The sequence below is a fragment of the Calonectris borealis genome, chromosome 18 (genome assembly GCF_964195595.1).
Source record: "Calonectris borealis chromosome 18, bCalBor7.hap1.2, whole genome shotgun sequence".
Lineage (NCBI taxonomy): Eukaryota > Metazoa > Chordata > Aves > Procellariiformes > Procellariidae > Calonectris > Calonectris borealis.
In genome coordinates this window covers 2,294,387-2,314,894 of record NC_134329.1, presented here as the reverse complement: position 1 = coordinate 2,314,894, position 20,508 = coordinate 2,294,387, and the positions used below count along the sequence as shown (strand labels likewise).

The window sequence follows — 20,508 nt, the reverse complement described above, 5'->3', positions numbered from 1 at the left end:
TTCCCCTCTAGTCCCACCTTGGAATTACTCCTCATTAGTCTTGCATGGATTTTCACCAGCATCCTCTGTGCCACGATCCTGTTTACTGCTCCTACCCAACACTTTCTTGTATTGGCAATATGACCTGAAATCTCAGCAGAGCCTGCTCTCCTCTGATCCAAATTGCCAGCAGGTTTCAAAAGTTTTTTCTAGCATCTTCCTGTTTCAGAATATGTCCTAATGCTGCTGGCAGCAGAACAAGTGAGACTTGGAACTTCCCTTGAGTGCTAATCACAACTTACAGTTGCCTCATTGCAACTTCTCTCACTTCTCTTACATCCCATTTTAATTCCGCTGTGTAAAACCTTAGCATGTCTTTCTGTTTCCTTCTGTGGAGACACACATGCACACTTATGCAAAGCCTTATGTCAAAAGAGACCACAAAGTCAGTGCTTGGTTAGGCTATGTGGGAATTAGCATTACTTCTGCAGCTGTGATTTGTCTCCTTTGGTGTGTATATATTGTGATTCAATTTTTAATTATGTGATTCCGTGTTATTTTTCTGTAAGACTTCTTCCATCCATCACCAGTGTATACTGTGCCCCATGGATGAAGCAAGGTGAGGTATTGAAAGAAGCTGTTGTAGAAACTGGAAAGTGCATAGAGAACAAAGAGACCATTGGAAGAAGTGTGTTCTACAAGTTAAAGTTGAATGCTACACTGGAGAATTAAATTCCGTCCTTTTCTTTGCCAAATAATTCTTATGTGATTCTAGAAAAGCCATGTACAGCTGCAAACTGAAGTCAGTGGTTTAGCTTTTAATGGTAATGTGATCTGTAAAATTAAGTGCTTTATAAAAAGTCTAATCCCAGATATCTCAGCTTGGACACCAAAAAACCTTACCTTAACCTTAGTCTTTCCATGTCTCAAGTTTTCATTTAGAAAATGCAAACAATAGCCGTCCCTTATGTCAGCCAGCAATGTGAAAATAAGTTGTTTTTTTTAATCTTTTACTGTAGTGGTGATGTCATAAAAAGACCGAAGAAATTTCAGTAATTTTCTACTCTGAGCAGAGCTCAAATAGCGTGAAGTGGTAGGATCAGATCTGCCATCAAGTAATGAGGGTATAACAAAATACTAAAGTCACATGCTTAATGAGTACCACTCACCTTCTGTGAAAAAAGACATTACAGACTGTATAATATGGCATTTACAGAAGGAAAATTGCAATTGTATGAAAATCCTGAATTCTGCTCTTCCAAAGTAAGAGCTTGATTTAAAGTATAAAAATGGTCTTTCTATGAGGTGAAAATGGAGGGTTATACTTGAGTCATTGACTTAGTTTTTAACAAAGCATTCTGTAAAAAAAAAAAAGAATCAAAATTTCACCATGTGGTATCACAAGGCTCATCAGCAGAGTTGCTATAACCAGATCCACAGCACAGTCCTCCGCCACTTGTGCTAGTGAAGTGTTTGATAACAGTAGTAGTAGACTGTCAGCTTTTACAGTAACTGACCTTACAGAGGAAGCAGGGTAAGCACTGTACTTCTTACATTTTAGTCAGGCTTAACTCCAGTCTGTTGCAAGGGCTTGATGAGAGCAGAGACTCTTTTCTGGTATCCGACTCTACCCTAACCAGGAGCTGTAATTTCAGGTGATATCCTATTTTATCTCTGCAGTCCAGCAAGGTGGAGGGACTTTGCTCTGGAGGGCTGGCTCCTGCACAGTCCAGTCATGCATTGCGGCTGGCTCACAGGCTCACCAAAAATAACTTTCGCTGGTCTTAGAGAGCTGTTCAATCTCTATAGAGTGTATTCAAGAGAAGATTCCCAGATTTACATGGATTTTTATGAAATAGGAAAAGTCACCTAACAGAGGCAGGCCTTGCCTTATTTCAAACTGTTGTTCCAAGTGAGATGCACAGGAGCAATAATTGTATTTGTGCTTAATATGACACACAGTTCTTCCTAATCTTGATGAGAAATAGCTGAAATACTTTAGCTGAAGTTTTCGGACAAAATACAGCTTGAGACACAGATTTGGCTTTGAAAACTTCAACCTAGATGGCAGAGATATAACAGAGCTGAAAAGCAGAAGACAAAGGTATACTGAGTGTGCCTACAAATCACGGGTGCCGCCTGCGGTAAGTTACTGCTATCTGAAGGCTAAATTTTGCTGCTGAAATTATAGGGAACAACCCTTGTTTTCAAAGCTTCTGGCTCAGAAGGAAGACTCCACTTCTGCTGCAGCCCTTTATAGAATTACTTCTGATTTTCTAGGCACTTTTCCTAGTTTGAAAAAGGGCTGGTGTGTTACACTGAGGACTGAGATGCCTGACAAAACTTACATTTCTGTAAGCATTTACTGTAGCACTAGTTCTCTTCTAAATGATGCTCAGCTTGTCTTGCTTCCCTCCTCCAAGCTGTAATCACTCTAAGCTTATCAACAGGCCTCTCAAATGATCAAGTGGGTGGTGTTCATGGGCTGGATGGAGAGATGCATCCATTTAAGACTTAACTGCACTCTTGTGAGGGTGTTAACAAGTATCTAGCTGCTAAGATACCCTGATACCCTGCGGTTACCATTGAAAACTGAAGATCTGCATTAGATAAAGGAATTATGGAAGCTTTGTAAAGGATTGAGATTTTGTGGTTAGAAAATTGAAATTTGTCGCTTGCTGCATGTTCATTTTAGAGCCACGCTCTGCCCCTTCCAATTCCGCAGCCTGTCTGGACCCCTAGGGCTGCCTGTGACCCATCTTTCCTTACGTCTTGCTGTGGGCTCTAGTGTTTTTAGTGCCTCAAAACCTTCTGTTGTAGAAGAATTACAGCTTTGATGCCTCAAATGCTGAATCCAGAAGTTCCATCTGATGCAATGAGAAAGTAAGCAGTGACCTGTCCCAGCCCAGCCTGCTAGGGAAGCAAGGCTAAATAAAAGAAGATGAGTGTGAGCCTGGTGGGAGGACCAAGTCAGAGAACGCAAACAGTTTGCTGCCTTTAGCTTGCTGGTAGCTTTCATCAGAGCTCGCTGAGGAGGGGGAGGCGGAGAACTGCCTATGTGAAGGGAAGGAAGTGACAGCGTAGTCATTAGCAGACTGCGACCCTCTGTCACAGGGGCTCCTGAAATAAACGATGATTGTATTGAAGCGTGAGGCTGGATAGAGACCTCTGTGCTAATTTAATAAATTGCTTGCATTTAGGACCCCAGATTGTTGCTGTTACATTTTTGCTATGTGATGCCACCTGGGATTAACAAGGAGGAGGGGATGGGGGGAGAGGAAGAAAGCAGCCCGGGTCCGTTAGCAACCGCTGGTGTGACCTCACTCCTTGTCCCAGGGGGGATATGAGATCATGAGAATGCCAGAGCTCTCTGAAGGATTCGATTTGTTCGGTACAGCAGGACAGCCTGCCGAGTGATCTCATCTCTGAGACCCTAGGGAAGGGCGCTAGCTGCTGCTAGCCTCGTGGACTGCAGAGGACTTAATCCCCACTCCAAATCTCACCAATTAACAATTGACCTGTGATGACATCACTGATGACAAAGCTAACTGGGACAACACAGCAAAATTCCAGGGGAATTTCCCCTTCTCCATGATCTTATCAAATAAAAGAATTTTGACATGTCAAAACCAAATCATTCAGTCCAGATAATGTCATTGCAGATTAAGCATAGTTCTGGGCCCACAGCTTGCCCCGACCTAATGCCCTGTCACCAGTTCTCCCTTTTAAACAGCATGGAACAGAACATAAACACGTCCTCATTAAGACTGGGGAGCCCTATATTAGATAGCCTTCTTTAGCCAACTTCTTAGCCCTAGTCTTAAGTGCTTTAAAATAGAAGTTATGCAATAAGAAAAAAACATTTCAGTTGTTGCACCTCAAGGTTGTAGTAAGCCAGGAGGGAGTTTATGTTAGCTTGCAGGTGTCCTTCAAGGAAGGAAAGCTTTCCAATTGGACTAAGCACCAGAATAGCAAGGACAGCTTTGGTGAAGGTTTACAGAGGATGTTGCCCATTCTTTGAGGCTCTTTTGAGAAAGAAGTGTCTCAACCAGCATGCTTCCCGCCTCCCCACCTTTTCTTCCTTAAGGTCCTCAGGAAGATTTGGTATCTGAGTTTAAAATGCCTTGAGGGTTTTTTTTCAGGCCAGTCTTTTTATCTGTGTACTGTACAAGATTCAACACACACCTGAGTGGAAGGGGAAGGATGTTAGCAAATAGGTAATTAATTTGATTCTTTGGGATGATCTAGAAAGTTGTCAGGAAGATCAATGTCACCTTACATTTAAATCTCTTTTCCTTCAGAAGGGGGTATAAGATCAAAGAGACTTACCTTGCACTAAGAAACAATGAAGTCATAGTTATCCTTTCTAGGCACCGAGTTAAATGGCTGCAAAGAAGGCTGCATCTCACAGATACTGACTGGTGTTTGCACCATTTAACTGTGCGTAGGTGGACAGTGAACACAAGTCCTCTAAGCTTCAAGCCCTGCATCTGCTAAGTGCTCTTCTTTTGACTTCCTGATAGTAATCATGTATCACTTTTTTGTTTTACAGGGAAAGTTTTATCTGGTTATTGAGGAGCTGAGCCAGCTGTTCCGCTCCCTTGTCCCCATCCAGCTATGGTATAAATACATCATGGGAGATGACCCATCCAGCAGCTACTTCCTAGGTGGGATCCTGATCATCCTGTATAGCCTCTGCAAGGCGAGTACCACCTCATTAATAACCTCTATGCGAGCTGTAGCAAGAGCAGAGAAAGAAGCACAGCTGAGGAAAACAAATATACCTTTTGATTGTTGCTATCACTACCCAGGAAGGGAAGCCGCAGCAGCTGGGGACACCATGTGCTTTAGTTGCCAAAAGCATTTTGCTTCACCAGTATGTGGGCATTGGTGAGCTAGAGGAAGATCTGTGACTGTTCATGTAGTGTTGCATCAGGCTGATGAAGTCATTGCTGCTTTCTAATACCTTTCTATAAAGGCTGGAGGAGAATAGGTGTGGGGTCTTGGGGAACCAGTACTGGAAGAGAGGTTAGCTGTCTCTAGGCTTCTAGATGCAACACTGCAAGGAAGGTTGCAGACAGTTAAACTTTTCTCTCTCAGCCTTCCTCTGTCTTTCAAGGCACTCTGTCTCTCGCAGTACTGAATGCAGCAGGGAGAAGGAGGGTCATCCAAGTCCTGCCTGGATAAAACAGGTAGTTCTGGCCCCATTTAAGTCCTGGTAATTAATGTTTCCTCAAAAATAAGAATGTTAAGAGCACAAAGTCTGCTTGTACAATTATAAATGAATAGGTGTGACTTATTTAGAAGAGTCCCAAGTCTGAGGTCTAGAAATAGTTGTATTTCTAATTGTGTGTGTTGAACCCTGCCTAGGGACAGAGCAGTAGCTGAGGCAAACAATGATACACCTGTGTTATCCATCCCTCTGAGAAAGGCCAAGTGAGTCAGGCTTGCTGCAGCCCTGATGCTTGTCTCTGCCTAGGAGAGAGGGGCTATGGCTTTGCAGAAGCAGACTGAAGAACAGAGAAAAGACAATAGATCTGAGTTGAAAACAGCTCAAAGGGGCTAATGGATTGCTGAGCAATACAAAATCATACTATAGCTCTTATGTGAGATGTGGCTGCAGTTGCAGCTATATGTTGTATAGGAATGGGGTAATGCAACCCCCGCTGTCAAGGAATTTACAATTTTTGGAGGCAAGATAGGCAGAGGAGGTCATGGGAAGTGAAGTGACTTGGTCACAGCAGATCTGTGATCAAGCCAGAAAGAGAGCAAACAGTGCCAGAATAGAACGCACATGAGACCAGTGTCGTTCCCTGCACATCCATCCATTCTCTCAGCTTTATGTTTCCTGCTCTTCACCCTGTGCTGTGGGAGAGGATTATTATCCCTTTCAAAGATGTCATTGTCTGGATCCCCTCTAGACAACAGTATCCAGTCCTTCCATGCCCTTCTGGCTTGTGAGGTCAGGTATACAGATCACAATTACAAGGACAGATTTCAAGGGATCTTTCTTGCAAAAGTTACTCAACACCCAGAGAAGGGATGCTTACCTGCAGTTCTACATGCCATTTCTTACATCTGGAGAAGTCGTCATAGTGAGAAGAAGCAGTGGGGGCCACCTGTCCTTGAAGAAAGGGGAGCCAAGCACAAAAACACAGCTGGCAGGGCAAGGGCCTCACCAGCCAGGGCTCAGCCCCACAGCACACCCAAACGAGGCAAGCAGGGCAGGCCTGGAGGTGATAGCCAAGTTCAAAGAGTCAAGATCTTCAGGTGATGAGGCAGGTCCAAGATAAAGCCAGAATATCAATCCACAGGTCAGGAGAAGGCAACGAGGGTCAGACACAGTCCAACAGTTGCAGGGCATAGCCATAGCGATGAGACAGGCTCAAGGTGGGAAGTCTCTTTGTGCTGGGGTGTCCAGATCAGTGGGATCTGTAGCTAGGCACAGGCATGGCTGTGGCTGAGCACTTGCACAGCACAGCTCAGCTCAAACATAAACTGAGGCCTCCAGGGCAGACCTTAAATAGAGCTCCTGGGCCCATGGGCAGGGATTGTGGGTGGAGACCCCAGATGAGGCTCGTCAGGGCCATGAAGGCCTATTAATGTAGTCAGGGCCCTGACACATAGGTGCAAGCAGTTCTTTATGAGCTAGCCTGATGTTTCCCTACTATGAAGCCTTTATAGGTGGTGTTGTGATAATCTAGATTGGAAAAGCAGCCTCATTTTGAAAAGTTCTGCTGATCTGTTATTTAGAAGCTCCATGAGGAGAGAAGGACAGCTATTTACTGGCCTTGACTATAACTTAGGGCCAGTACTGTGGAGCACACTTGTGTGAAAGTGCCTTGGCTACAGCCTTTGCCTTTAACATGCATGTTTCTTCCTTTAATTCATCTAGTTCATCAGAGGTGTAAATGAACGGATAGGCCAGCTGAAGGATGATAGGTCCAGGAACATGTCCCAGATCACTGAGTGGCAACTACTTAGTACCACAGATGTGTCCAGGTTAGGATTAGACCTCTGCACGCTAGAGACCTTGCTTGGAAGTGAAAGAAGAGTGGGAGCACACTCTTCCAATACAGATCATGAAATACTAGGTGCACGCATCCCATTTGCAATCACAAGAGTTGCAGGTCTAATTCCTTGCCTGAGACACTGAAAATATACCCAAAGGAGTCCACATTAGCAAAGCCACAAACCACATTAGAAAAACCACAGAAGCCAATTTGGCACTCAGACCTTCTGTGCTCCTGGCAAAAATCCAGGGCTCAGCTAGGGCTGCATCCCCTTTCCCTACACAAAAGGCAGGCTCGACTTTCAGAAGGTTGTATGTAGTGCAGCTGATGGGAGCTGTCTTGTTGTCTCTGTCTGGACTGTGTAAACATGAACCTCTGATTTTGGCGAAGAAATCTCAGATGTTCATCAGTAAGGGCATCCAGGTCTTATTTTTTCCCTATCCTGAACAGAAGCACTCACTGTCTGTGAACCCAATTGTTGCAATCACATTGCTAGAAAGATGACTGATGCAACATAGACTTCAGTGCATGGGGTGATAAATGGATGTTAGACTACTGAAACATGGGGGTACAGGAAACTCCAGAGGAAAAAAAATTGAAGGGCGGAAATGGAGTGGGAGAAGAGGAGACATCAGAGCCAGAGCAAAGGCATTAGAAGGCACACTATAAGCAAAGCTGTGAATTGGACTGTGGGAAAGAGCTGATCCCTATCCTTGTTAGAAGATAAAAAGTCTGTAGTAGTCGGCAGCCTCAAGTGCTAGTTGCTGACTGGAAGCATTACTGGAAGGACCCTGGGAGCCTTTTTACGTGCTGACTGGAAGCATTATTGGTGCCTTCATTTGATTCCACATCTATTGCACGATGATCTCATTGGCATTCCCTGCAGTGAGCCCACTTAATCATGCTAACCAAAAAAAAAATAGAAAGCCAACTCCAGGCATTCTGGTGCCTTTGTACTGCTAGTCCACTACAGCTCTGCATATTCTGCATCACATCTTCCCCTGCCCTCCTTAGCCGCTTCTCACACAAACAGGTTAGAAATGGAAAGGTCCTGTTATGTCGTCTGGCCCTTCTCCCAACTAATGTAGGGCTGTTCTTTGCACAATCATTTCTTCATATCTTGTCTAGTTCATAGTGTCTTTTTCCCTGTGTTCTGCCCACAGACAAGGAAGATGAAGCTGGCATACCGGATTAGGTTTTCAAGCTGTTTTCCCTTTTATTAATAGTACCATGTCTTCACTTTAAGAATGCTGAGTGTCTCCTCCCTTGCTCAGCCTCTTGATATTTGTGGGCAGTTTATCATCTTTTCCCCCCACTTTTGTATTGCTCAGCCAAGCTGTAAATATTTATGTCTTTTAGTCGCTTTTCAGAAATAATTTTCTGCAGGCATAGTTTCTACCCTTCTCTGAACTGCTCTTAGTCTTAATAAGGAGCCCAGAATGAGCGCTGCTCTCCAGATGCAGTTACATCATGTTTACTGGGCAATGGAGGGAGGGAGGGAGGAAGAAAAGGACCTGGTATTGCCCCTGCTGTTGGCCATCTTTGGGCGTCTGCAAAGTACCAACGTGCTGGGAACTCACTCGCTTCCTGGCATTTGAAGTTTCTCACTCTTTAGGTAGATGGGAGCAACTCAGCCTCAGTCCTGCTTCTCATTCCTCAGGCCGTTCTTCTCCTGGAAGCATTTAATCACTGCACTCCGCTAAATCACTCTCTGCAGCAGGACAGGCAATTCCCACTCCTTCTTCCATAATATCATCTGGGCCCTGAAGTGTCAAGCTGTGTGGCAGAGCTGCAAAGCCCTGGAAATCCCCCTTTTCCCCAGAGGCTGAGGAAAGCCGTTTTCTGCCTCTTTCATGTGAAAAGACTGCCCTTCCTTCCCTCTTTCTCAAGCTAGCTGCAGTGTTTTCTAACCTCGCTTCTGGGCTTTTTAGGTACTCAGTTCTCAGGGTGGGAATGGGTCCATTTTAGCCCTTTCCTACCTAATCGGGCTGGGCAATTTACCTTACCACAACCCCCTGATGTCTGCTCCTCTTTCTGTCCTGTCCCTGATTTGCAGTCCATTGTTACCAGAGCTTTTTTGGCTACTCTTCTGCACTGTCAATTCACATTTATTATATATTTCATGATCACCATGAAATCTTTTTTGGCACCATTGTTACTTAGGATCTTTGTTCCCTCAAGCATCCATTTGGAGACACTGTTTCCTGAGTTTCTGGACTGTACACACACATGCACATGCGCGTGCACACACACACACATTTTGTGAGAAGTATCTAAAATGGAGTTTCCTTATTGCAGTCTTTTGACATCTGTGGTCGTGTGGGAAGTGTCCGGAAGGCACTGAAGGTCCTTTGCACCCCACAGGTAAGTGGTCGTACGTATCAGACCAGTTTCGTAGGTGGAACCTTGTTACTATTGAATGAAGGAGTTGAAAATCAGTGTATCAGGATCATAGAATAAAATGATTTGTTGTCCCATGGCTGGATAAGCTGGTATCTCTTGTCAGGGATATTAGGAACCTTTTCTGATATCTGCCCTGTCCCAGCTACGGTAAGAGATTGTTGCTAGTCTGGTTGGAAGCCCTGTGTAATATGGATTAATCCATGGAGGCCAAAACTGCAAGAAGCTGACAAAACTTTGTAGTACAGAGTGTGAGAAAGACTTTAAATAGAATTATGTAGTGCCTGATGTGCAATGACATTAAAGGAGAGCCTACAGCGCACAGAAATTATCCCAGGCATCGCATTATATAGTACTGATATTTAGATCTGTTGCCATGAAATACTGTGACTTATATTTTAAAATGGTAAAATCAAAGACTGTAGAGGAAAGGAACATAACATCACAGAAGTTTGTTAGAGCTTGCCTTGCTTATTCTGTGGGCTTGGGCCAGTCGTTTTTCCTGAGCATGTTTCCATTTCCCCTATTACTGCTACAATAGGAGAAGCAACATTTACCTTCCACATATTTAAAAAGAAAAGTGGGAAGCCTGTGGGTGCTGCTGCTGTTATTCTTTCTTCTATTGTCTAACTTGCTAATAATAATACCTCCCACTATCTAAACACCTCTGCAAATGATGCTGAATTAATCCTTTCAGCTCCCTGTTGAGCTCATTAAATTTCATTATCATTGCTCCACAAGTGGAAGCACTAAAAGATGGAGTCAGCTCGAGGGGAAAACAAAACAGAGAACACCGAGCTCCAGACTCCCTGTGTTCTGTGTGCTGGTGCCGAAATCTCCCTTCCCCATACAGTGACCTAACACCAGTGTCCTTCCCAGGTCATGCAGGGAATCTGGGTGTGAAAAACAGTGTATGTGCTTAGCCACAATCCAGATTATCTTCAAACCCTTTGACATTGGGATTTTTTTCCATCTCTCCCTAACAGACCTATGGAGTTCGTGCTACCAGCCAGCAGTGCAGTGAGGCAGGTGACATCTGTGCCATTTGCCAAGCAGAATTCAGGGAACCTTTGATCCTTATGTGCCAGGTAAGACCCCAAGCTTCCCACGTCAGGTTCCCCCGTTGACATTCATTTGGTTGACTTCTGCTGCTGGGGAGAGGCACAGTCAGCCTGAGTACTTCTAAAATCATTTGCTGGGTCTTGATCTAGGTCCTAGTGGATATTTATTGCCCTTTTCCGGATAGCCAGTGATTCATGATAGCTGAGCCACTCTATAGGGCTCGTCATTGAGATGGAAAAGACCAGCTTTGTAGTCCAGGGACTGCCAGTTGGCAGTCCAGACCTTGGATCTAGAATGCAAGACATTTTTATCTAACCCTTGGGGAGTCTGGCTAGTCAATAGGCCAACCAAATTATGAGCAAGTGCTATGAGAGGGGCATAGATCCAGGATGAGCCTGATAGGATGCATGAAGGCTGGTGCAGCACCGTGTAATCACGGTCTGGCCTCTGAACACCTGGCCAGGAATAAAAGTAGTTCTGCATATAGAAATTGGTTGCCGCTGCCAGCAGCTGGGAATTGTTTTGTTTCTCATTTGGTAAACACTGGCAAAACCTAGAGCTTAAGAATGGCATGCTCGGAGTAATGCAGTAGTCCTAATCTGGTGCTGGTAAAGCCCTTCAAACACACCACGCTGCTGTGGGTTCTGTTAATACATCAGAGGCCAGCTGAAGGCTCATGGCAAGACTTCCCCAAGATTTTCTCTTCAGTTGCTTATAACTCAGTCAAGCTTTGTCTGTTGGAGTTGAAATTCTGTATCCTGGAGGCTGTCTTTGGCTGATGTGCAGGTGCATGCAGGAAAACCTTAGGCAGAATGATTAAGCCATTTCTGGGAATGGAACTGGTGGGATATATGCTTTCTTGTGATATCAAAACAAAGCTCAAGAGCCTTTTTCTGAAGAGCTTTAACACTCCCATGCTTTGTAACAGGGTTATCAAATTAAAGCAAGTAGGTCACCTGTGCATCAAAAGTGCCTCTTACTATTCCTGTGAACGTCTGTGCAGATGTTATCAAGCTGTAAGCCGCAGAGAAGCTCTCTTTGTATGTGCTTATCAGAGTTGAGATTTTGATGAGTAACATTTCTGCTGACTCCACGTGTGTTGAGGAGGTCTCAGCTTCTTGTGGCTTCTAATACTCCCTTCTTGCCCTGTTCCTGCTCTTCCAGTCTGGGGTGGATGGGGTTGTGTGCTGGACAGCCGTCCCTCCTGATCTCTGTTAGTACCCAAGGGAGTCTCGGGGGAGAATCCTGTTGTGGCTCAGTGTAGAAGTGAGAGGAGAAGATAAAGGGTGAAAACTGACATTTATAGAGAAGGGGAAATGGGAACTGCGAAGCTACTGACTGGGGCTGGGTGGTGTGAGCAGAAAAAAACAAATGCAATAAGGAGTAGGGGGAAGAAAGGGGATTGTCTGAGCTAAGTAAAGACTTATAAAATAACCCAGGGAATTGAGGATGGAAAAAGGGTAGAGAAAACCCTCTCAACTACTTTGTTAGCCCAAATGTCGTAGGCCTTTTTAATGTTTCTTTCTATTGTTGTATCATAGCATATAGTCATATATTATTACCTTTGGCAAACTGATGTACTAGTAATGCTGGGATTTATTTTTCATATCGTGTGAGTACTGCTCATCAGCTGCACTGTCCACCTGAACTTGAATCGTTACTTGCTCCTGTAGCTGTCCTATTGAGTGTGCACACTTAGTGACAAGACTGGACCTCCTGCCCTCATTGTGATGATGCCCTTTTGTCTCCGCAGCACGTGTTTTGTGAAGAATGCCTCTGCCTCTGGTTTGACAGGGAGAAAACCTGTCCTCTTTGTCGTTCTGTCACAGTAGAAACCCTGCGTTGCTGGAAAGATGGCACCACCTCTGCTCATTTTCAGGTGTATTAAAACCAATACATACCGACAAATGATTTAGTTGCCTGTGGATTTGTTGTCTTAGTCTTTCTTCCAGCTCTGTTTCTCCAGGAGCCAACAGAACAACAATTGTTACCAGCCAGAAACTTTTATCCTCAAAGGCAAGAAAGATGTGTTTTATGTTATGGCAAACTCCATGGCTAAGCTACAGCCGAGATTTTTCTTGAACTTACATGGTTATAAACTGCCTGCGATGTTTCCTTTTTTTCTGTCCTTTTAGTATAGATAAATACTGCGTGTATAAAGCAAGAGTATTGTGAATTGCATGTGTATAACCTGGTATACTGGAAAAAAGCCGTCCTCCTCTGGCTCAAACCACTGGTGAGATTTTTCATATTAAATGGCCCTAGCTTCCCTGAATCTCTAACTTCATAGAATTACACTGTTGCTGTTATATTACCTTTGAGAACTCTTCCAAAGCAGTGCTTCAGAACCACGTGCCCAAAGTTTATTTGGGGTTGGAGAAACATCATTTCCCAGCAGCCGTGTTTTGCAGTTGATTCCACAAATTGCACGTGTTGTCATCTTAGTGAAACCTCAAGGAACTTGGGAAGGACTATGCTAGTGAAGCTGGAAATGACACTTGCTTTTCTTGGGGGTGTTTTTCCCCTTTAATTTTCATGATCGGACTTTCTGATTTCCTAGCATATGGAGAGAACAGTGGGAGGAAGGGAGAGAGTAAAGTCAAGTTTGATCTGCCTAGGTGAAAAGTTAAGGTCCTAACCAAGAGCATCTCACAAATTCAGGTGTCTCTGCAATACGCTCCTCGGCACAGCCACTTGAGGCAAGGCTTACTGGCTTTAAAAACCAGCGCCGCTCAGCATCCAGAACCCGCCTGGCTCCAACACCAGAAAAACTGCTCAGGCAGCACTGAGCCACACAGCGCTGTTGATACCAGAAGTTCTGGGGCGTCAGGATACAGGGCCCCTGGAGAGACTGGATTTAGTGAGATTTACTAGCTTGAGGGCAGTTACACAGGGGCAGCTGCATTGCTTCAGGAGCCAGCCTGGTTTATGCACAAGCTGGGTAATCCACCTGTGATAGTGGAGGCTTGATTGTAACACCTCTGCTTCAGAAAAAGCTCTTCAAGGCAATACCTTGTATTGTTAACGGGAGAATTAACATACGTTATATCGCTGCAGTTTCCGTCTCTGCTGAGGGTGCTGCAGTGGCACTTGCATGCAAATGGAGTTGCTGTTTGTTCGCTGGAGCTTTCTCTTTCACTAAACAACCTCTGCATTTTGCTGCACGCCCAGAGAAAGTGCCTCATTAGGCAACTGTGGCATCTTCCACGCTTATTACTATGGAAATGGCCGTAAGGTTACAATCGCACTTGAGTGGATAATCAGGAAGAACTGTACCTGGGGGAAATGAGCCTGTGTGTGTGTACTGACTGCCGCCTTCCCCTCCTGCTGTGAAACTCCACAGGGAGAGGAATTAAAGCAAACAGGAGCTAATGGTAACAGGATTAAGGCTCAACGTTTCTTTGGAAATAATAGTTGAGTATGGCTAGAGGAGAAATGACGAGAGGCAGAGCCTGAGCAGGGAAGATAGTCCAAATCTGGCTTGAGAGATACAGGGAAGTAGAGGAGGAGAAGCTTTACTTTCCAAAACAAAGTGATTTGATTCTTGTCAAATGGATCCCGTGGAAGTGGAGAACTAAGCCAAGGAATCCAGTGGCTATCTCCAATGGGAATAGCCTTTTTGGGATGGCGAATAGAGTTCAGTAAGGAAGGAAGCAAGGTTTTTAGTGGGCATAAAAATGTTGTTAGGTACGATAGTCTGATATACTCACCAGGAAAAGGGAAAATTACTGATTCTGTGGGCAGGCAACTTATGAAAGGTTTCAGCATCAGTTTTCAGTGCAATGCCAATTAATTAAGGGGATGGTGGTATCTGCTTTCAAAATGTTTGAAAAGCCACTTCTAATTCTGATTTTTTTCCTAAATGCTACTGGAAAATGTATTTGGAGAAGTGTATGAAAAGGTCAATATGAGCCTAACACTACAGATAGCATTTGATACACCGTTTCAAAGTTACTATTTTTTATTTGGTGGTAAGGAAGGAAGGCAATCAAAGGGAAAGTACAGGGAATATTTTTTGCCATTCTTATAGTCCTTCTTTTTCTTTACTTTTTTTGTCCTTTATTGAATGATCTTTCCCAGTTGTCAGTGTGAGAAAGAGGGGACTATCATCATCACACACTTGAAACCCTTTGCTACAGCCCAAGGACTCGGAAAGATCACGCAGTAAGACTTCTTACCAGCACACAGTGGAGGAATTGCCACGTACCTCGGATGTTCCTGGTACCCGTCTAAGAACGCCCGCACCAGCATCATCATTTTCTAAAGAACTTCTAATGATTCATTTTTCTTTCGCTTCATCTCAGTGATCCCTTCTTGATTTTTGCTTTCCCTCGCTGCACGGCAGCATTCTGGGCCCCGTACAGTGGCCACATCCTCTGGTGATCTGACACCCGGGTGCTGGTGACCCATCGCAATCCTCCTTTGTCTCTGCAGGAAGGTGGTTGGTTGGGTGAGCTTTGAGACGGAAGGCTTCTGTTGCTGTTCAGATACCTCGGTGACAAAACGCAGCACTGCGATCTGGATGCGAGACCTTCATTATGGGAAGAGCCGGTGCCTGAGAGGACACGGGTGCCCGAGACTTGGCGGGCCATCCGGTGCTCTCTGTTAGAATTAATTAGTGCTAAACAGAAGGTGAAATCTTACGCTGTGGATATTTATTCTACTGGAAGCATAACAAAGATCAGCTTAATTCCTGCAAGATTAAAGAATTTACTGCAGGCCACTGTCATATAGCTGTTAAATTAAACCAACATCCTTCAGTCCCTATTCTTCTGGCTTGGATGCTGTGGAAGAAACAGCTCTGTGCTGTTAGCAGTCTGTCAAACCCTCCCTCCTTGCGTATGTTACGGTGGCGGTTTTGTGAGGCAGGACGATTCTACCCTCCCCTAGAACAAGACATTTGGACCAGAGAACATACAGGGGAAACTTCAGTTCTAATGACAACTGAGGAGAAACTTCTGTTGATTTCCATGGGAAAACAGTTAGGGTTGGGGAAGGAAATTAGCCGCTCGAATTTCACAGAGGAAATAAAAACCGGAGCCTTTTTTCACCATTGAACAGTTGTTTTTCTTTTTTTTAATAAAGTCATTATAAATATGTACAAAGAGTCTCAGCATATGAAATTCCTTTTACAAAAGAGAGAAGCCACATCCAACCATAAACAGGAACCTTCATGAACTCGTATCAGCAGTGAGCATATGCTTTGCTTTTGCTTTGGTGAGGGTGGAAACTTGCACAGTGACTCTGCAAGAGTTTACATCCAGAGAGTGCTAAATCAGTAACGTGCAAGGAATTGGGTATTCACTGCGTTTCATCTGTTTTATTCTCTTAGCAACGCATCTGGGAGCAGACTGGGAAATCTGCAAATGTCCTAAGGACTAAAGATGATGGGAAATTTTTTCTTGTGCTAAACTGTGGTCTTCAAATTGATTGGAAAGGTTATGCTGTGAATACCCGTGAAAATTAAATCTCACTGTAGTTAGTTTTGCTCTTTACTTAGGTGGCATCTGTAACTAATAATGGATGTAACTAATAATGGCATTTCAATACCCGGATGCTTTCAGTGAATATTAGTCAAGCTCCAAAGTCACTTTCTGTAAATATTAAAAAACTTGTGAAATTCAAGTACTCAGGTATTCATGCAGAATGAACGCTGAAGAAGTCCGATTGGAGTTACATGAAAATTCACTCTTGTATTCAAATAAATATTGTCGGCAAAAAATATTCACTTGTTTTGTATTTTGTAGTTTTAAATTTCTCTTGCAGATGGGGAATGGAAGTTCTGCAGCTTTGACTGGAACAGTCAGCTTTTTCCCACACCTGCTAAGGGCAGAGCTGTTGTTTGGAAGACCTGAGTTCGGGAGTGCATTTGGGGTACGTGCCGACGGAGATTCTTGTAACGCAGATGGCGCGTGACTCAAGCCTGCAGGACTGGCAGCGGGAAGCACGGCAGAGTCTTATGCTGGGGCCAGGGACACACACCTGCACTATGCGCAAAGACAGCCCTTCGGAGGGAAAGGGCTTGCGCATTCAGACCAGGACAGAATTAGAAGACGGAGGCAGGAGCAGCGCGCGAGGATTCCTCTCCTCCATTCAGTCTAGCTGACACACCAGTGCTTTCCTAAGGAAGATCAAGTCCTTGTTATTAGGACTTGATATTTAGTCCTAATGTCAAGTGTTAGACTTCCCTAGGCTTTTGGATTCTGAATTAACAAGGCCAGTGTCTCCGAACCTTTCGTACTACGAGAGATGAGCACGTTTGGCTCAGCACGCAGCAAGCAGTGCCTTGCGAAGTGTTTCACAAGAACGAGGCTAATTTTGAAGCTTGGATTCAAAATCAAATTTGCTCTAAGCAAATTTGCCCTAGGAAAAGTTGTGAAGATATTGTTCACCTGTTGTGGAGGTAAAATATAGCCAGGAGGTTTTGACATGGACAAAAAATGTGGGTCCAGGATTTAATTTGGAGCCACAGGTAGTTTGTTAAGTATATCTCAGACTTCTGTCAAGGTCATGGACAGATGTTTTAAAACCATTTGTAGGAAAATTAGAATTAAATATTAAGGTAGATGTACTATTCTGTCCTCGGCATGAACCATTTTGTACGTGGTAGTGCAGTTTTCAGAAGGGAACCATTTCCTTCAGTTTTGCCTCCCCATTCTCCATTGCCCCCCCCAACGCGCGGTTCTCCCCGCCTGCTGGACCCGCGAGGAACACAGCGATGGCCGTATCTAACCAAACTGTTTCGTCTTACGAGGCAGCAGGGAGAAGTGCCTGAGCCCGAGGTGCACGTGGACGTGGAAACTGCACCAGTTTAACCAAATCTGTTTGTCATCAGTTCCGTTAGGAGGCACTGCTCTGCTTTTGCAGTGGAGGTAAGACCCTTACAATTTTAGCGTGATACAGAAACAAAGCACATTCACAGATCAGATTAAACTGATTTAACAAGTGTTTCTGATTTAAGTGAATTGCTTTAGTAATGGGCTTAGCTAAATCAGGGTAATTTCTGCATGCCTACATGCTCTAAAACAGAAGCATGATGGGTTCTCCTCATTCCTCATCACCGACAACTCATTGATTTTGGTGATTTGCTGTATGTTTTTATTGGGTGATGCCTCTCCTGGGCACATGAAAATGTGTGACACAGGAGGCATTGCTGTTCCTGTACGATATAGGAGGTAGAACTGGTCCTGTTCCGTATTTTTTACCTACTGAAAATAATTCTAAGAGAGAAGAGGAAGGAATCTGGAATTAATGGGCTAAATTCTGTCCTGGGTGTAACCCAGCTGTCTGCAAGCAGACAGCGGTGCTATCCTAGCATTAATTTGGCCAAAGGACTGGTTTTAACAGGCAGGAGGAGAGAAGCTGATCAGTAGTCCACACTAGACTGCTTTTTTAACTTGAAATATGAAGTTCCAATATGTGATGAGAGCTGTCTTGGTGGAGTGCTGCTTTAAAAATTAATAAAGACTTTCCTCACGGCCACATTATGCGGCGTTCTGTATAGACTATGATCTCATAACCTCCTCCTCTGGCTTGCACACGCACCGTCTGCTGAAACCTAAGATGAGGTCTTTTTTTTTTTCATTTAGAGAGCACTCCCCAGTCTTCACGGAGGCGCAACTGCGAAGCTAATCAAAATCAATGACTTCTTGGCTGCTGTAAAAAAAACAAAAAGAGGAGCAAGAGAGAGGAACTGTGCCGGTTTCCTACCCATTAGTACGGTACAGAAACCCCCCACCATCTCACACAGCTGTTGCAATACAGTAAGAACAGCACTAGGGGAGTATAGCGCATGCTTTCTTTTCCAATACAAACATCAACCAGGGTTAAATCAGAGATTTTAAAAAGGATAAAAACACTCCTTGTCAAAAAATGGAGGCATTCAAGAATAGCAATTATACCAGAAAATGTAAGGCTTTGACAAATACATACCCTCTAGTAATTCAATTTATGTACATGAATGCTGGCTATAAAGTGCTGGTAAGCTGTTTCTCTAGCAAAGCTTGACCCAGCAACTAATAGATGAAAGTCTCCAAAACTTAACCCTCGGTTCACACTAAACATCCACTTTAGAACTACAAAAGTGAAGCAAATCAGGACTAAAGCAGGATCTGGGGTACTGGACCTGCTCTCGTTCACACTTGGGAAGCACCATAGATTTGGTTGTTGTTTCACGAGAATAACAATGGGCAGCACGTGTCTCCTAACATTTTTGCTGAATGTTGGGAACCACCAAGGAGGAGACTGCTCCCCTGGGAGTTCTGGGTTTTTGGTTTTTTTACAGAAAAGCCTGTCCACGGGGGGGTAGGACTGAGGGAGACTGGCCAATCTCTTTGCTACTGAGGTTGATCACTGACTCCAGGGGCTTTCCCAAGGTGAGGACGCTGTGGTAAGGACAGAACTTTCTTCCCTTTCTGTTTGCCGTGCTGTCATGTTTCAGGGGAATTGCCTCTTGGGGAAGAACGCTACGAGAAGTCTCAAGGCTGCAGACCCGAACAGCCAACGTGGCAGGAAAACCAATGGCAGCGCAAACTGTACGCACAGAAGATGCAAGGGAAAATGGAACAATGCATCTTCCGGGTGAGAAGTTTATTAAACATTCAGAACTCGGAAGCTAATAATTGTTAAAGGGGAGGAATATGTGGGAGGGCCCTCTCTCTTGCACTGAGAAATGTCAGCCAGCTCCTACGCCAGACGGGCTGCACGTGGGGCACACACACAGGGTGAGGGAAGATTGCGTAGGGGCGGAAGGAAGACCTCCTGCAGGCTGCGCGTCCTGTATGGCAAAGTGACGCATCCAGTCTTCCTGATCAATTATTTTCTGTTCAAATTTGACTTGTGCAATACCGTACACACAATTTTCCTTCCTCGTTTGAGTGATTTGCAGAAAGTTGTATTTTTAAGACTATGCCCGACCCAGCAGTCACTAACCCAGCACTTGCAACGCTGCTGAAATCAGCTGAGGCTTTCGCTAGAAGAATTCTTACCTACTGCAGTAGGAGACTGAGCCGGGAAGGGTACAGGATGCCGAGTATTACTGAGCATCAGGCCAAAAATGGTAGGAAAATGTTTTATCAGTCCCTGTGGTTCTGAGGCCACCCAAACTCTTTCAGTAGACAAACTACACTTACCTACATGATCCCTCCCAACACTGCACATAATATAAACTAGGGCAAGGTTATTCATTAGGAACAATTTGCTCTTTCAGCATAGCCCTTCCTGCTGTTTGTGAATTGACTTGGATCAATAATACCCATGAATATACGTGCAGGGGCCCAAAACACATCGGTGAATATTTGATAAAGGGAGAATTTAGCTTTTAGATTGCTTAGAAACATTTCCCCTGCAGCAGTGAAAAATGCAAGGTTTGACTGGGACATAGCGACCACTCAGCTTGTTCCTTGACTGGGCGAGGGTTAGGAAGTACTTTTAAAAGACAAGGAGCCAAATTTCCTTTGGAAATTGGGTTCTTAACATTCCTTTATGCCTTTGAAAATTCCCCCCTGCTAGGAGAGGGACAATTTTCTGGTGCAAATATCTGAGGCTGTGAAAAATGTTTCTAAAAAACTGTGCATAATAATTACTGTAAATAGCGTCTGGAAGGTATCCTGAATCTGACAGGTAGTTTTGGCTGCAAGAAAAAAAGCGCTCAGTACTAGACTGAAAAAAGCCCTTTGACTTCTAAGGACAAGTTCTCCTGTTATCCCCTAGTCTGTTGATGAGTCTAGATACAGTTCTCTTCCCTGGTTCACAGGATTGAGACTGCTTAAATCACCATCCAGAGAATACCCAGCTCCGGAGCTGTCGGAGGTTCTGCACTAGCAGACTTTGACATGCACGCTGCAGTGAAAAGAGCTGGTGTGCCTTTGCCACCTCAGCGAATGCTGCTTCCCAAGCTCCGAACCGTCAAAAGAAAAAGAACTGCCCCAAAGAAAATTAGTTTTATAAAGTTCTGGGCTAGATTATTTGTTTTGTCTTAATTTATGCAGAGATTGAAAGAAAGAAAAAAATAGCACCTTCTCAACAAGTATTATTTTTTGCTATCTTGTGTATA

At 44.3% G+C, this 20,508-nt stretch overlaps 1 protein-coding gene across 5 annotated transcripts in view; it reads left to right on the top strand.

Moving 5' to 3' along the window:
* The window catches only part of RNFT2 (ring finger protein, transmembrane 2), a 30,779-nt gene extending 18,323 nt beyond the window's left edge, over nt 1–12,456 (top strand). For all 5 annotated transcript variants that reach the window (XM_075167247.1, XM_075167251.1, XM_075167246.1 and 2 more), the window contains 4 exons: nt 4,532–4,681; nt 9,291–9,356; nt 10,379–10,480; nt 12,208–12,456. In XM_075167247.1, the coding sequence (XP_075023348.1) occupies nt 4,532–4,681; nt 9,291–9,356; nt 10,379–10,480; nt 12,208–12,342 (453 nt within the window). In that variant the 3' untranslated portion in view covers nt 12,343–12,456. The remainder of the gene's footprint in view (nt 1–4,531; nt 4,682–9,290; nt 9,357–10,378; nt 10,481–12,207) is intronic.
* Nucleotides 12,457–20,508: the final 8,052 nt, after the last annotated feature.